Here is an 18543-nt window from a genome sequence, read left to right on the forward strand (position 1 = left end):
GGAACATTGAGGGAACTTCTTCACTCAGAGAATGAGGGGAGTGTGGAACAAGCTGCCATCTGACATGGTAAATGCAGGCTCACTCTTAAGTTTTAATAATAAATTGGATAGATACATGGATGGGAGAGGTCTGGAGAGTTATGGACTGGATGCAGGTCAATGGGACTAGCGGAATAAAGTTCCGGCACAGACTAGAAGGGCTGAATGCCCTGTTTTCTGTGTTGTAGTGTTCTGTGGTTATAAGTGTGAGGTGATTCATTTTGGTAGGTCAAATATGATGACAGAATATAGTATTAAAGGTAAGAGTCTTGGCAGTGCGGAGGATCAGTGGAATATTGGGGTCCGAGTCCATAGGACACTCAAAGCTGCTGCGCAGGTTGACTCTGTGGTTAAGAAAGCATACGGAGCATTGGCCTTCATCAATCGTGGGATTGAGTTTAAGAGCCGAGAGGTAATGTTGCAGCAATGTAGGACCCTGGTCAGATTCCACTTGGAGTACTGTGCTCAGTTCTGGTCACCTCACTACTGGAAGGATGTGGAAACTATAGAAAGGGTGCGGAGGAGATTTACAAGGATGTTGCCTGGATTAGGGAGCATGCCTTATGAGAATAGGTTGAGTGAACTCGGCCTTTTCTCCTTGGAGTACAAGAGGATGAAAGGTGACCTGATAGAGGTGTATAAGATGATGAGAGGCATTGATCGTGTGGATAATCAGGGGCTTTTTCCCAGGGCTGAAATGGGTAACACGAGAGGGCACAGTTTTAAGATGCTTGGAAGCAGGTAAAGAGGAGATGTCAGGGTAAGTTTTTTATGCAGAGAGTGGTGAGTGCGTGGAATGGGCTGCTGACAACGGTGGTGGAGGTGGATACGATAGGGTCTTTTGAGAGACTCCTGTATAGGTACATGGAGGTTAGTAAAATAGAGGGCTATGGGTAAACGTTGGTAATTTCTAAGTAAGTACATGTCAGCACAGCATTGTGAGCCTTAGGGCCTGTATTGTGCTGTATGCTTTCTATGTTTCTAAATGCTTTCAATGGCATGCATCTCAAATAGCCTTGGACAACCAAGTCCAGCTCCTGGTCTTCACTTGTGGCTTAACTGTTTCCACTGGCAGGAGAATGCCAACATTCCATGAAGACTCCCAAGTCCCTTTGCACCTTTGATTTTTGAATTTTCTCCCTGTGTTTATTCCTTCTACCAAAGTGCATGACCATATACTTTCCTACACTATATTCCATCTGCTTCACTTTGTCCATTTTCCTCACCTAAGTCCTTCTGCAGACTCCCTGCTTCCTCGACACTACCTGCCCCTTCACTTAGCTTTGCATTGGCTGCAAACTGACCACAAATCTATCAGTTCCTTCATACACATCATTACTGAAGAAAGTGAATAGTTGTCATCCCAATACTGACCCCTGCTGAACCTCACTCGTCACTGGCAAAAGACACCATAATCTCATTGCTCAGCTGCCATGTATGCAGACTACCCAGTGACTCCTTATAATTACAGCCTTCAATTCCAGGTAATATCTTGATGAATCTCTTCTGTCTTCCCTTTACTGCCGTACCCTTCCTGTAAAGTGGACACAAGAGATTCTGTAGATGTTGGAAATCTAGAGCATCACACACAAAACACTGGAGGAACTCAGCAGGTCAGGCAGCACCTATGGGGGAAATTGAGTTGAAGTTATGGGACTGAAACACTCAATTAGGACTGGAAATGAAGAGGGCAGAAACCGGAATAAAAAACATGGAGGGAGTGGAAAGAGTAGAAGCTTGAAAGTGATAGTGAGGCCAGGTGGGGGGTGGGGGGGGAGAGCATGAAGTAAGAATCTGGGTGGTGATAGGCTGAAGAAGAAGAGATCTGTTAGGGGAGAAGAATAGACCATGGGAGGAAGAGAAGGAGGAGGATCACCAGAGGGAGGTGAATGGCAGGTGAGGAGAAGATGGGGGTGAGAGGAGAGGCAGAATGGGAAATGGGAAAGAGAGCAGAGAGGGGAAGAAATTACCAGGTTAGAGAAATCGATGTTCATGCTATCAGTTTGGAGGCTTCTCAGGAAGCATGTGAGGTGTAGCTCCTCCAGCCTGAGTTTGGCATCATCATGGCAATAGAGGAAGTCATGGACAGACTTGTTGGAATGGGATTAGGATATGGAATTGAAATGTGTGGTCACTGGGAGACAGAGCAAAGGTGCTTAACTAAGCAACCTCCAGATTGTATTGGGGCTTGGTGATGTAAAGGAGGCTGCACCACAAGTGCAGATACAATAAATCACCAAGAGATTCTGCAGATGCTGGAAATATTGAATAGCATAGATAAAATGCTGGAAGAATTCATCAAATCAGGCAGCATCTATGAAGGGCAAAATATTCTTGATGTTCTAGGCCAAGACCCTTCATTATTTTGTGTGTGTACAATAAGCGGCCCCAAAAGACTGTCACAAAGTGTCACCTCACTTGGAAAGACTGCCTGGGGCTGTGACTAGTGCTGAGAGGGAGTACTAGGGGCTGGTGTAACACATACTCTCTGTAGGGATAAGTACCATGAGGGAAGTCAGTGGGAAGATGTGAGTGGACAAGGGAATGATGTAAAGCAATCCCTATAGAAAATAAGATGGGATGAAAGGTGTGCCGAGGTGGGATCTCATTGGAAATGGCAGAATTTATGGAGAATGATGTGCTGGATTATGGGCTCATGATTGCAGTTGTGTCTCCGATCTGTGAAAGATGGTGGAGAAACAACCATCTCAAAGTCCCTGCACATGAAGGCGCAGCCCCTGCAGGTAGAAGAGTAAAAGGAGTTGGACCTTATCCAGGTACAGAATCTCAATCACGGCTGGTCAGGCAACATCTGTGGGGAGAGGAACAGCCAACAATTCAGGTCAGAATCCCTTCATCTGATCTGGGAATGAGAAAATCGAGTCAGGGAGGGGTATGGAACAGAAGAATCTCTACGATTGGGTGACGGCAGGTGTCATAACGGGGGCAAGTTAGTAAGTTTTGACCTGACTGGCAGTGTGTGGTTGAGGGGTATATAACAGGGAGAAAAGGTGGTGGGAAAACCTAGTGGGGAATGGGGTTGGTCTGTGAGTCAGCTTCAACCTGATATGACCAAAAGCCCCCGTATGGTGAATGTTTGCAGAGATTGGGGAGGGAGAGATGGGAGCCTCGATGGGTGGGTGGTTCTCCATGCGGGGAATTCGGTGATGGTGAAGAAGCCATTTTGGAATCACCACTAACTTCCTGCCTCATCAGTGCGATGTTGGCAGCTCAGGGCATTGACCATGACTCATGGGACGGGTGGGGGTTCTAGTGTCCTCTGCCCCAATGTTGATGTCAATTTTTTTCTGGCTGCAGGTGAGCACGAATTCTCTGGGACTGAGAGGCGAGAAAGGCCAGAAAGGAGAGCCTGCTGTGGTGGAGCCCGTAAGTGAGGGGATTTTAACCAGGGTGGGGAGGGATGTAGGACGGAGTGGGCGGAAAAGGATGTGTCTCCTCAGGATCTGAGATGATTTGGTGAGATCCTCCTCACTGTCTTCAACTGCAGAGATTATCAATCTGGATTGAATACCACTAATTTTCTAAGGCTTGTGGTAGGACAGTCGTGTCACTACAGACAGAGGAGATAAACAGGGATAGATTCTTCCCAAAATTAGATTTCAATAACATTCAGAGGTTGCCTGGTTACTCTCACTGAGAAAGGCACAATCATTTTCAACAGAACAAAATAATAATACCAGCAAAAGCAGATAAGAATAGTGAGGATGGCGATGGATGAAGAGAGGGAGAGAACAAAAATGGGAATGAAAGTAGATGGGGGAGGAATAGACAAGCATGAAGAACAAGACTGAGAGGACAATGAAAGAAATGTTAATGAGATGATTTGGATGTAAATATAAATAATCTGATTAGTAGACTTATAGATGACAAGAACCTTGAAGGTGTTGTGGACAATGAGGAGGGATATCAATAGATACAATGGGAGAACAGTTGAAAATGTGGACAGGGAAATGGTAGATGGAGTTTAACTGAATAAGTGAAGAGATCCTGTCAAATATACAGGAAAGTACACAGCATATGGCTGGACCTTTAAGAGTATTGAAGTACAGAAAGATCTTGGGGTATGTCCATATAGCGCTCAGAAAGCGACACCACCGGTAGATAAGTAGATGAAGAAGGTGTATGGCATTCCTACCTTAATTGGTTGGCAAGCTGAGTATAAATGTCAGGAAATTGAGTGGCAGCTGCAAAAAACATTTGGTTAGGTCATATCTGTAAAATTTTGTGCAGTTCTCATTACCCCATTGTAGAATGGATGTCAAGGTTATGGAGAGAGTGCAGAAGATGGTTATCAGGATGCTGTCTGGATTATAGCCCAAGTGCTATAACAAGATGCTGGACAAACTTGCATTGTTTTATTTTTCTCTGAGGTGGCAGTGGCTGAGGAGAAATCTGATAGATGTTTATAAGAGTATGAGATGAATAGATAGAGGTGGAAACCTGATATCTTATAGAAGGGAGATCAGATATCTGAAAGAGGGGAGACCTGATGTCTGATGGAGGGAGACCTGACCTCTGATGGAGGGAAAATCTCAAGTCTGATAGAGGGGAGACCTGACGTCTGATGGAGGAGAGACCTGACGTCTGATGGAAGGGAGACCTGACGTCTGATGGAAGGGAGGTCTGACGTCTGATGGAAGGGAGATATGAGACTGATGGAGGGGAGACCTGATGTTTGATGAAAGGGAGATCTGGCGTCTGATGGGGGGGAGATCTGACATCTGATGGAGGGGAAATCTGAGACTGATGGAGGGGAGACCTGATATCTGATGGAGGGGAGATCTGATGTCTGTTGCATGGGAGATCTGATACTTACTGGTGGGGAGGTCTGATATCTGATGGAAATTGATGGAGGCGAGATCTGATATCTGATGAAGGGTCGATCTGATTCCTGATGGTGGGAATGTCAGATATATGATTCAGAGGCAATCTGATAGTGATGGTGGAGAGACCTGATATCTGATGCAGGGGAAACATGATATCTAATGGAGTGGAGATCTGATACCTGCTGGATGTAGCTCTCATAGCTGTTGGAAAGGAGGGCTGATATCTGATAGTTAATCTGATACAGTGCCTTCAAAAAGTATTCATCAGCCTTGAATGTTTTCATACTTTATTGTTTTGCAGCTTGAATCACAGTAGATTTAGACCATAAGACCATAAGATATAGGAGCTGAGTCAGACTATTCAGCCCATCGAGTCTGCTCCATCATTCCATCATGGCTGATCCTGAATGCCACTCAATGCCATACATCTGCCTTCTTGCCATATCCTTTGATACCCTGACCAATCAGGACACTATCAACTTCTGCTTTAAGTACACCCATGGCTTCCACCACAGTCTGTGGCAGAGCATTCCACGGATTCACTACTCTCTGGCTAAAAAAATTCTTCCTTACCTCTGTTCTAAAAGGTCACCCCTCAATTTTGAGGCTGTGCCCTCTAGTTCTGGAAACGCTCACCAAAGGAAACATCCTCTCCACATCCACACTATCTAGTCCTTCAACATTCGGTAGGTTTCAATGAGATCCCCGTCATTCTTCTAAATTCCAGTAAGTACAGGCCCAAAACTGCCAAATGCTACTCATATGTTAACCCCTTCATTCCTGGAATCATCTTCCTGAACCTCCTCTGGACTCTCTCCAATGACAACACACCCTTTCTGAGATATGAGGTCCATAATTGTTGACAATACTCCATGTGAGACTTGACTAGTGTCTTATAAAGGCTCAGAATTATCTCCTTGCTTTTAAACATAGAACATTAAACATAGAACATAGAACATAGTACAGCACATTATAGGCCCTTCGGCCCACAATGTTGTGCCCTCAAACCCTGCCTCACATATAACCTCCCCCACATTAAATTCCCCCATATACCTGTCTAGTAGTCTCTTAAACTTCACTAGTGTGTCTGCCTCCACCACTGACTCAGGCAGTGCATTCCACGCACCATTCTACCATTTTACATTCTATTCCCCTTGAAATAAATGGCAACTTTGCATTTGCCTTCTTTACCACAGATACAACCTGTAAATTAATCTTCTGGGAGTCTTGCATGAAGACTCCTAAGTCCCTCTGCACCTCTGATGTTTGAATCTTCTCCCCATTTAGATAATCGTCCACACTATTGTTCCTTTTACCAAAATGCATTATCATACATTTCCCAGCACTGTATCCATCTGCCGCTTTTTTGCCCATTCCTACAATTTCTCTAATTCCTGCTGCAATTGCACTGCTTCCTCAGCACTACCTACCCATCCACCTATCTTTGTATCATCCGCAAACTTCACCACAAAGCCATCAATCCCATTATCCAAATCACTGACAATGTGAGAAGTAGTGGTCCCAATACTGACCCCTTAGGAACACCACTAGTCACTGGCAACTAACCAAAAAAGACCCCTTTTATTCCCACTCGCTGCCTCCTGCCTGTCAGCCATTCTGCTATTCATCCCAGTATTTCCAGTAATAGCCATGGGATTCTATCTTGTTAAGCAGCCTCGTGCATGACAACATATTGTGCCTTCTGAAAATACAAGTAAATGACATCCACTGCCTCTCCTTTGTCCACCCTGCTTGTTACTTCCTTGAAGAACTCTAACATTGACATATTTTTATCATTAGTCCAAGAACCCTGAAACTACATCCTTGAAAATGGACTCCAACACTTTCCCAACTACAGATGTAAGGCTAACTAGCCAATAATTTCCTTTATTTTGTCTTCCTCACTTCTCAAGGAGTGGAGTGATATTTGCAATCTTTCAGTCCCCCAGGACCATAGCAGAGTCAAGTGATTCTTGAAAGATGATGACCAATGCATCCATTATCTCTTCAGCAGCCTCTCTCAGGACTCGGGGATGTAGTCTATCATGTCCGCGTGACTTATCCACCTTAAGACTTTTGAGTTGGCCTAAAACTTTTTACTTTGTAATAGCAATGGCACTCACTCCTGCTCCCTGACACTCGTGGACCTCTGGCACACTGCTAGTGTCTTCTACAGTGAATATTGATGCCAAGTACTCATTAACTTCATCTGCCGTTTCCTTGTTTCCCATTACTACCTCACCAGCATTGCTTCCCAGTGGTTCAATATTAACTCTCAACTCCCTTTTACTCCTCATATAACTGACTTTTGGTATCCTGCTAGTCTGCCCTCAGATTTCATCTTTTCCCTTTTTATGACTTTTTTTAGTTGCCTTTGGTTGGATTCCCAATCATCCAATTTCCCACTCACTTTTGCTACCTTATATGTCCTTTCCTTGGCTTTTATGCAATCCTTAACTTCTCTTGTCAGCCATGGTTGCCTACTGCTGCTATTTGAGAACTTTTTCTGTCGGACAATCTGTCCTGTGCTTTGTGAACTATTCCTAGAAACTTCAGCCACCTCTGCTCTACCATTATCCCTCCAATATCTTCCTCCAATCCACTCTCTCATGCTCCTCAGTCCACTGCCATGCTTTCCACTGTCTGAAGCTCCTCCGCCATGCCTCTGTAATTCCCTTTATTCCATTGTGATACTGATACATGTGACCTATGCTTCTCCCTCTCCAATTGCAGTATGAATTCAATCATATTATGTTGACTGCCTCCTAAGAGTTGCTCTACATTAAGCTCCCTAATAAGATCTGTCAACCAACATATACAACAACTTCTGGCTTCTCACCCTCCCTTTTCAGAATATTGTGGTGACATTCAGAAACATCATGGACTCTGGCTCCAGGGTGGCAGTGGGGTGGGGGATGGGGAGGCATGTTTCTTTTTATTCTTCTTTTAATTTGGCTTTTCTGTATACTGTTCAACACAAAAAGACTCTTTCTTATCAAAGTGGAAACAGCTCTCTACAAAGTGGACTAAATCAATTACAAATATAAAACACACAAAAAAATTGATTGCATAATTACTCACTTCCTTCGAGTCAGTATTTAGTAGATGCACCTCTGGCAGCAATTACAGTCTTGAATCTGTGTGGATATGTCTCTATCAGCTTTGCACATCTGGATGCTGCAATTTTTCCCCTTTCTTCTTTACAAACCTGCTCGAGTTCTGTCAGATTGCATGGGGATTGTGAGTGAACAGCCCTTTTCAAGTTCAGCCACAAATTCTCAATTGGATTGAGTCATGACTCTGACTTGGCCACTCCAGGACATTAATTTTGTTTTTAAGCCATTCCTGTGTAGCTTTATGTTTATGTAGGCTTTATGTTGGGATCATTGTCTTGCTAGAAAGCAAATCTTCTCCCCAGCAACAGTTCTCTTGCAGATTGCATCATTTTTCCTTCAAAATTTCCCTGTATTTTGCAGTATTAATCTTACCCTTTATTTTCACAGCCTTCCAAGGCCTACTGCAGTGAAGCATTCCCACACCATGATGCAGACACCATTTTATGCTTCACGGTATGGGTGGCGTGGTTTTGATGATGTGCAGTGATTGGCTTATGCTACACATAGCATTTAGTCTGATGGCCAAAATGCTCAATTTTGGTTTCATCAGATCGTAGGCTCTTCTTCTAGCTGACTTTACAGTCTCCCACATGCCTTCTGGCAAACTCTGGCCAAGATTTCTTGTGAATTTTTTCAACAGTGGCTTTCTCTTTGCCACTCTCCCATAAAGCTGGAATGGTGAAGCCCCCTGAGCAACAGTTGTATGTGCAGTCTCTCCAATCTCAGCCACTGAAGCTTGTAACTCCTCCAGAGCTGTCACAGGTCTCTTGGTGGCCTCCCTCACTAGTCCCTTTCTTGCATGGACAGTCTGCTCTAGGCAGGTTTACAGCTGTGCCATATTCTTTCTGTTTCTTGATGATTGACTTAACTATACTCCAAGGGATATTCACTGACTTGGAAATTTTCTTGTATCCATCCCCTGACTTGTGCTTTTCAATGACTTTTTCACATTGTTGCTTGGAGTGTTCTTTTGTCTTCATGGTGTAGTTTTTAGAATACTGACTCACCAGCAGTTGGGCCTTCTGGACACAGATGTATAGAACCAGAGAACATTACAGCACAGAAACAGGCCTTTTGGCCCTTCTTGGCTGTGCCGAACCATTTTTCTGCATAGTCCTGCTGACCAGCACCTGGGCCATATCCCTCCAAACCCCTCATCCATATACCTGTCCAAGTTTTTCTTAAATGTCAAAAGTGAGCCCGCATTCACCACTTCATCTGGCAGCTCATTCCACACTCCCACCACTCTTTGTGTGAAGAAGCCCCCCCAAATGTTCCCTTTAAAATTTTTTACTACATTGTATTTTTACTACAATCAATTGAAACACCTTGACTACACACAGCAATCTCTTTATAGCTAATTATGTAACTTCTATAACCAACTAGCTGCACAAGTGATGATTTGCTGTGTCGTATTAAAAATGGATGAATACTTATGCAATCAATTATTTTGTGTTTTATATTTATAGTTAATTTAGATCACTTAGTAGAAATCTGTTTTCACTTTGACATGAAATTCTTTTTCTGTTGATCAGTATCAAAAAAAGCTAAATTAAATCTACTGTGATTCAATGTTGTAAAACTATAAAACATGAACATATCCAAGGCGAATGTGAATACTTTATATAGGCACTGTATTTGCTTAGGGGAAATCTGACTATAAAGACCTGATATCTGATAGAAGGGATGCCTGATATCTGATATAGAGGAGAGCTGATATCTGATCTTGTGGAGAATTGGTACCTGAAAGAAGGGATACTTGATATCTGATGGAGTGGAGAACTACTGTCCAATGGAGGGAGAACTACTATCTGATGGAGGGGAGATCTGATAGGGAGTGATCTGATGGACAGAATAAATAGAGGAGACCCTTGTATCCATTGGAGAGGAGATCTAATTGGAGGAGATATGATAGCTGATTGAGGGGACACTTGATATCTGAGCGAGCGCAGATCCAATATCTGATGGAGCAGTGATTGGATATCTGCATGAAGGGAGACCTGATATCTGATAGAGAGGACTTCTGATATCTGATGGAGGGGATATCACTGAATCATGGCTAAAGAAAGGTTGGGGTTGGGAGCTGAATGTCCAAGATTATACATTGTATCGGAAGGATAGGAAGGTGAGCAGAGGGGGTGGCATAGTTCTACTGGTAAAGACTGGTCTCAAATTAGTAGAAAGATGTGATCATAGCATCAGAATTTATTGAGTCCTTGTTGGTTGAGTTAAGAAACTGTAAGGGTAAAGGGACCCTGATGGCAGATACATATAACCCTCCCAATAGCAGCTGGGATGTGAACTACAAGTTACAATGGGAAATAGAAAAGACATGTCAAAAGGGCAATGTTATGATAGTCACTGGAGATTTTACTATGCAGGTCAATTGGGAAAATCAGTTTGGTAATATATCTCGAGAGTGAATTTGTTGAATCCCCATGAGATGGCTTTTTAGAGCAGTTCGAGTCCACTTGGGGATCAGCTATATTGGATTAGGTCTGATGTAGCAGTATTTCAGTGAAGGAAAGGAAATTACAGTGGTATGAGAGAGGAGTTGGCCAAAGTAAATTGGAAGCAGATGCTGGCAGGGATGACAGCAGAGCAGCAACGGTATGAATTTCAAGGAAAAATGAGGAAGGTGCAGGATAGATGTATTCCAAAAACAAAGAAATATTGAAATAGCAAAATAGTATGGCCATGGCTGACAAGGAAACTCAAAGCTAATGTAAAAACAAAAGAGAGGGCATGCAACAATGCGTGGTGTCACAGCACAGGAAATTTGCAAACATTGCTCCATACTTTCAGAAAGGAGGAAGGCAGAAGAAAGGAAATTATAGACCAGTCAGCCTGACATCAGATGTTGGAGTCAATTATTAAAGACAAGGTGATTGAGTACTTGGTGACACAGGACAAGTTAATACAAAGTCAGCATGGTTTCCTTCAGGGAAAATCTTTCTTGATGAACCTGTTGAAATTCTTTGAGGAGATTACAAGTAGGATAGATAAAGGGGATAGCTGACTGGTGGTGTAGTGGCATGGACTCCAGGGTGAGAGGTCCCCAGTTCAAATCCAGCTGACTCCCTTCAGATGCCTAAGACATGCCGTATGATGAGCAATCACCAAAAGAATCAGCGCAAAAAGCTTGTCATGACGGCACCAGGAGTTAAGGGCGCACACACATGCAGATGAAGGGGATGCAGTGGATGTTGTATATTTAGACTCTCGGAGGCCTTTGACAAGGTGCCACACATGAGGCTGCTTACCAAGTTAAGAGCCCATGGTAAGGGAAGTTACTAACATGCTTAGAGCATTGGAAGATAAAAGGATCTTTGACTGGTTGGCTGCCAGTGACTGGTGGTGTTCTGCAGGTGTTGGTGATGGGACTACTACTTTTTGTGTTGTACATCAATGATTTAGATGATTATATAAATGGCTTTATTGCCAAGTTTGCAGATGATAATGAAGATGGGTGAAGGGGCAGGTAGTTTTGAGGAAACAGGAAGACTGCAGAAGTATTTGACAGATTTGGAGAATGTGCGAGGAAGTGGCAATTGAAACACAATGTTGGAAAATGCATGGTTACGCACTTTTGTAGTGGAAATAAATGGGCAGACTATTTTCTAAACAGGGAGAAAATCCAGGAATCTGAAATGCAAAGGAACTTGGGAGTCCTTAAACACTCTAAAGGTTAACTTGCTGGTTGAGTCGGTGGTGAGGAAGGCAAATGCAATGTTAGCATTCATTTCAAGAGGTCTAGAATACAAAAGCAGGGATGTGATGCTGAGGCTTTATAAGACACTGGTGAGGTCTCACCTTGCGTATTGTGAACATTTGCGGGCTCCCCATCAAAAGGGAGATGCGCTGGCATTGGCAAGGGTTCAGAGGAGGCTCACAAGGATGATTTTAGAAGTGAAAGTTTTATCATACGAGGAACATATGATGGCTCTGGGTTTATACTTACTGGAATTCAGAAGAATAGGGGGTGGGGAACCCTTTTGAATGTTGAAAGGCCTGGACAGAGTAGATGTGGAAAGGATGTTTCCCATGGAGGGGGAGTCTAGGATAGGAGGGCACAGCCTCAGGATGGAGAGGCATCCATTTAAAAAAGACATGCAAAGAAATTTCTTTAGCCAGAAGGTGTGAATTGGTGGAATTTATTACCACAGACCAAGAGCCATCAAATGTTCTATGTATGATCATCCTTTCATTCCCAGAATCATCCTTGTGAACCTCCTCTGGACCCTCTCCAATGCCAGCACATCTTTTCTGAGATGAGGAGCACAAAACTGTTCACAATACTCAAGGTGAGGCCTCACCAGTGCCTTATAAAGTCTCAGCATTACATCCCTCCTCTTGTATTCTAGACCTCTTGAAATGAATGCTAACATTGCATTTGCCTTTCTCACCACTGACTCAACCTGCAAGTTAACCTTCGGGGTGTTCAGCACAAGGACTCCCGAGTCCCTCTGCATCTCTGATTCCTAGATTTCCTCCCCATTTAGAAAACAATCCGCACATTTATTTCTGCAACTAAAGTGCATTACCATGTATTTTCCAACATGCTATTTCATTTGTCTCTCTCTTGCCCATTCTCCTGATCTGTCTAAGTCCTTCTGCACCCTACCTGCTTCCTCAACAGCCTACCTGCCCCTCCACCAATCTTCATATCATCTGCAAACTTGACAACAAAGCCATCTATTCTATCATCTAAAAACACGAAATGCTAGCAGAACTCAGCAGGCCAGACAGCATCTATGGGAGGAGGTAGTGACGATGTTTCGAGCCGAAACCCTTCATCAGGAGTGAAGTAACATGGGATGGTCAAGGGGGGATAAGAAGTGGGGGGAGGGATGAAGTAGAGAGCTGGGAAGTGATAGGCTGGAGGGAAATGGGCTGGGGGAAGGTGGAGAATTATGGGAAATAAAAGAGAAAGAAAGGTAGGGCTGGGGGGAGATTATAGTGAGGGGGGGGAAAAAGAGAGAAAGCGAACCAGACTGAAATAATGGATGGGGGTAAGGGGGGGGCAGGGGTATCAATGGAGGTCTGTGAGCTGGCAGGAAGGAGGCTACCTAGGCGGGAGATAAGGTATTGCTCCATCGACCTGCACGTGGCCTCATCTTGACGGGAGAGGAGGCCATGGACAGAGATGTCGGAGTAGGAGTGGTCTGTGGAATTGAAGTGTGTGGCCACAGGGAGATCCCGCCTCTGCTGGAGGACTGAGCACTGGTGTTCGGCGAAACGTTCTCCCAGTCTACTGCGGGTCTCCCCAATGTATAAATGGCCACATCGGGAGCACCGGATACAGTATATCACCTCAGTTGACTCGCAGGTGAAGTGGTGCCTCACCTGAAAGGACTGTCAGGGGCCCCACACTTCTTCTCTCACCACCATCCTAGGCCCCCTACAGTCCTTTCAGGTGAGGCACCACCTCATTCTCCTGCACAAGCTGAAGGTCATGCAGCTGCTGCTCCAGATCCCTAACACGGTCTTCAAGGAGTTGCAGCTGGATGCACCTCGCAGATGTAACTCGCTGGGTGACTTTGAGCCTCCCAGGACTCCAACATCTGGCATGAAGAACCCACAACGGCCATTTACTACACTAAGTACAACAAGAGAGAGAAATAAAGGGAACCTTAACAGAAACTTACCCCCAGCCAATGCCTCTTTTGAGTCCAATTTAGGTATGTTGTCCAATTTAGGAATGTAGTGTCAAACTGATGAAAATAGAGCAGTAGATGTGGTGTATTTGCAACAATACATAGAAGTACCGACTAGAGATGGGGCAGTGTTGGATCTCCTGTTAGGGATTGCGATAGGTCAGCTGACAGATGTATGTGTTGGGGAGCACTTCGGGTCCAGTGATCACAATAGCATTAGCTTCAATATAATTATAGAGAAGGACAGGACAGGACCTAGAGTTGAGATTTTTGATTGGAGAAAGGCTAACTTTGAGGGGATGCAAAGGGATTTAGAGAGAGTGGATTGGGTCAAGTTGTTTTATGGGAAGGATGTAATCGAGAAATGGAGGTCATTTAAGGGTGAAATTATGAGGGTACAGAATCTTTATGTTCCTGTTAGGGTGAAAGGAAAGGTTAAAGGTTTGAGAGCACCATGGTTTTCAAGGGATATTAGAAATTTGGTTCAAAAAAAGAGGGATGTCTACAATAGATATAGGCAGCATGGTGTAAAGGAATTGCTCGAGGAATATAAAGAATGTAAAAGGAATCTTAAGAAAGAGATTAGAAAAGCTAAAAGAAGATACGAGGTTGGTTTGGCAAATAAGGTGAAAGTAAATCCGAAAGGTTTCTACAGTTATATTAAAAGCAAGAGGATAGTGAGGGATAAAATTGGCCCCTTAGAGAATCAGAGTGGTCAGCTATGTGTGGAACTGAAGGAGATGGGAGAGATTTTGAATGATTTCTTCTCTTCGGTATTCACTAAGGAGAAGGATATTGAATTGTCTAAGGTGTGGGAAACAAGTAAGGAAGTTATGGAACCTATGACAATTAAAGAGGTGGAGGTACTGGCGCTTTTAAGAAATTTAAAAGTGGATAAATCTCCGGGTCCTGACAGGATATTCCCCAGGACCTTGAGGGAAGTTTGTGTAGAAATAGCAGGAGCTCTGACGGAGATCTTTAATATGTCATTAGAAAAGGGGATTGTGCCGGAGGATTGGCGTATTGCTCATGTGGTTCCATTGTTTAAAAAGGGTTCTAGAAGGAAGCCTAGCAATTATAGACCTATCAGTTTGACATCAGTGGTGGGTAAATTAATGGAAAGTATTCTTAGAGATAGTATTTATAATTATCTGGATAGACGGGATCTGATTAGAAGTAGCCAGCATGGATTTGTGCGTGGAAGGTCATGTTTGACAAACCTTATTGAATTTTTTGAAGAAATTACGAGGAATGTTGACAAGGGTAAGGCAGTGGATGTAGTCTATATGGACTTCAGCAAAGCCTTTGACAAAGTTCCACATGGAAGGTTAGTTAAGAAGGTTCAGTCATTAGGTATTAATGCTGGAGTAATAAAATGGATTCAACAGTGGCTAGATGGGAGATGCCAGAGAGTAGTGGTGGATAATTGTTTATCGGGATGGAGGCCGGTGACTAGCGGGGTGCCTCAGGGATCTGTTTTGGGCCCAATGTTGTTTGTAATATACATAAATGATCTGGATGATGGGGTGGTAAATTGGATTAGTAAGTATGCCGATGATACTAAGGTAGGAGGTGTTGTGGATAATGAGGTGGATTTTCAAAGCTTGCAGGGAGATTTATGCCGGTTAGAAGAATGGGCTGAACGTTGGCAGATGGAGTTTAATGCTGAGAAGTGTGAGGTTCTACATTTTGGCAGGAATAATCCAAATAGAACATACAGAGTAAATGGTAGGGCATTGAGGAATGCAGAGGAACAGAGAGATCTAGGAATAACTGTGCATAGTTCCCTGAAAGTGGAGTCTCATGTAGATAGGGTGGCGAAGAGGGCTTTTGGAACGCTGGCCTTTATAAATCAAAGCATTGAGTACAGAAGTTGGGATGTAATGCTAAAGTTGTACAAGGCATTGGTAAGGCCAAATTTGGAATATTGTGTGCAGTTCTGGTCACCGAATTATAGGAAAGATATCAATAAATTAGAGAGAGTGCAGAGACGATTTACTAGGATGTTACCTGGGTTTCAGCAATTAAGTTACAGAGAAAGGTTGAACAAGTTAGGTCTCTATTCATTGGAGCGTAGAAGGTTGAGGGGGGATTTGATCGAGGTATTTAAAATTTTGAGAGGGATAGATAGAGTTGACGTGAACAGGCTGTTTCCATTGAGAGTAGGGGAGATTCAAACTAGAGGACATGATTTGAGAGTTAGGGGGCAGAAGTTTAAGGGAAACACGAGGGGGTATTTCTTTACTCAAAGAGTGATAGCTGTGTGGAATGAGCTTCCTGTAGAAGTAGTAGAGGCCAGTTCAGTTGTGTCATTTAAGATAAAATTGGATAGGTATATGGACAGGAAAGGAGTGGAGGGTTATGGGCTGAGTGCGGGTAGGTGGGACTAGGTGAGATTAAGGGTTCGGCACGGACTAGGAGGGCCAAGATGGCCTGTTTCCGTGCTGTGATTGTTATATGGTTTGTTATACGGTATTTGTATTTTAGTAATGTGATTGACTATGTTCCGCATGACAATCTCATCCTGAAAATCTGGAGGCATGGGATCATAGAAATGGCTGGATGGATTCTAAAATTGGCTTGCTGACAGAAGGCAGAGTCATTGCAGATGGAACATATTCTGCCTGGAGTTGGTGATCAGTGGCATTCGATGGGGATCTGTTCTGGTCTGCTCTCTGTGATTTTTATAAGTGGAAGTGGAAGGGTGGGTTAGTAAGTTTGCAGATGACATAAAGGTTGTATATAGTGTAAAAGTTTGTACATTGGGGCATTGTTAGGATGCAGAGCTGGGCTGAGAATAATGAAGGCTGATGCAAAATACTTATTCAGTTTGTTAGTTCAGTCTTTGTGCCCCATTACTACCTTGCCAGTGTAATTTTCTAGTGGTCCAATATCTGCTCTCATCTCTCTTTTACTTTATATATCCGAAATAAGTTTCTGGTATTCTCTTTGATATTGTTGACAAGCTTACATTCATTTTTCATCTTTTCCCTCCTTATGGGGTTTTTAGTTGCTTTCTTTTGGTTTTTAAAAACTTCCAAATCCTCAAACTTCCTATAATTTTGGCTCAATTATATGCATTATCTTTGGCTTTTATGTTTAACCAGGATGCTTCCTGGATTAGAGAACATGTCTTATGAGGAAAGGTTGAACAAGCCAAGAGTTTTCTCTTTGGAGGATAAGAGGTGACCTGATAGAGGTGTACAAAATGCTAAGAGGCACAGATAGAGTGGGCAGCCAGACTGAGTGTCAATGGCTAAAACAAGAGGACATCTGTTTAAGGTGAGTGGAAGAAAGTTCAGGGGTGATGTTAGAGGAAGATTTTTTACACAGAGAGTGTGTGGATGTTTGGAACACCCTGCCACGGGTGGTGATACAGGCCAATAAATTAGGGACATTTAAGGTACTCTTAATGGACAGTTATGGGCTGTGTAGGAGGGTGGTGTTAGATTGATCGTGGAGTAGGTTTCTATAGTTTGGCCAAAGGGCCTGTACTGTGCTAGGCTGCTCTGTTGTCATGTAACATATTGGTGGAGTGCACAATTTAGGAATCACATGGTTATTTGGACTTTATTCCAACAAGAGTAGAGATGTCAGCCCCAATTACCCTGGTGAGGCCATGCCTGTGTATTGTGATCAGATCTCGCAGCGACACGAAAGAGACCATGTCACAGATCTCTGGGCTGATGAGATAGTCCTGTGAGCAGTGATTAGGCAGATTGGCTATATACTGTCTGAGAGGAGAAAGGGGAGGCATTGAAATGTTAAAAACTCTTCCAGATCTGGACAGGGTATAGGGGAGGGGAGAAAAAGTGGAGGAGTTGCGAAGAGGAGGGAAGGGGAGGAGGAGGTGAGGGAAGAGGTGGAGAAGGAGGAGGGGAGAGTTGTGAAGGGAAAGCAGGAGGGAAGTGTTGGAGGGGGAGGTGATAGAGGAGGAGAAGGAAGGGGAGGGAATGGGAGGGAGGGGGAGAGGAGGAACTAGAAGACGTGGTATCCAAGTGGAAAGCAATCTGACTGATGTTTCTTTGTTGATCTCAGGGAATGCTGATCGAAGGCCCTCCTGGATTAGCTGGACCCACGGTAAGGAGCTTTGAACCCACTCCATTTCCTTACAGTCACGGGCAGCCCACCATTTTGGAAGAAACATGGACCATTAACAGAGTCATGGGTCTCTGATGATGAGTGCACTGGGGGAGTGAGCAGAGGAAATATGGACTATTAACAGGTTTTGCTTATTTTCTGGCAAGGCAGACATTTCCTTTCTGAGTGAGGAAGTTTCCCCTCATGTTCCCTTTAAACTGTTCACCTTTCACCCTTAACCCATGACCTCTGGTTGTAGTCCCACACAACCTCAGTGGAAAAAGTCTGCTTGATTTACCCCATCTATACCACTCATAATTTTGAATACCTCTAACAAATCCCCCTCAATCTTCTATGTTAGAACCATAGAAAACCTACAGCCCAATACAGGCCCTTCGGCACACAAAGCTGTGCCAAACATGTCCTTAACTTAGAAATTACCTAGAGTTACCCATAGCCCTCTGTTTTTCTAAGCTCCATGTACTTATCCAGGAGTCTCCTAAAAGACCCTGTTGTATCTGCCTCCACCACCATTGCCGGCAGCCCATTCCACGCACTCACCACTCTCTGAGTTAAAAAACTTATGCCTGACATCTCCTCTGTACCTACTCCCCAGCACCTTAACCTGTGCCCCCTTGTGGCATCCATTTCAGCCCTGGGAAAAAGCCTCTGACTATCCACACAATCAATGCCTCTCATCATCTTATACACCTCTATCAGGTCACCTCTCATCCTCCATCGCTCCAAGGAAAAGTTTTCATAAGGCATGCTTCCCAATCCAGGCAACATCCTTGTAAATCTCCT

At 43.8% G+C, this 18543-nt stretch overlaps 1 protein-coding gene across 1 annotated transcript in view; it reads left to right on the forward strand.

Annotated features, from left to right (window-relative positions):
* LOC132402321 (collagen alpha-1(XI) chain-like) overlaps positions 1–18543 on the forward strand; it is a 404241-nt gene that overhangs the window by 116725 nt on the left and 268973 nt on the right. Inside the window, exons 10-11 of the mRNA XM_059985200.1 lie at positions 3358–3426; positions 17698–17739. Of these exons, the coding sequence (XP_059841183.1) occupies positions 3358–3426; positions 17698–17739 (111 nt within the window). The remainder of the gene's footprint in view (positions 1–3357; positions 3427–17697; positions 17740–18543) is intronic.

Source organism: Hypanus sabinus, chromosome 11 (assembly GCF_030144855.1).
Source record: "Hypanus sabinus isolate sHypSab1 chromosome 11, sHypSab1.hap1, whole genome shotgun sequence".
NCBI lineage: Eukaryota > Metazoa > Chordata > Chondrichthyes > Myliobatiformes > Dasyatidae > Hypanus > Hypanus sabinus.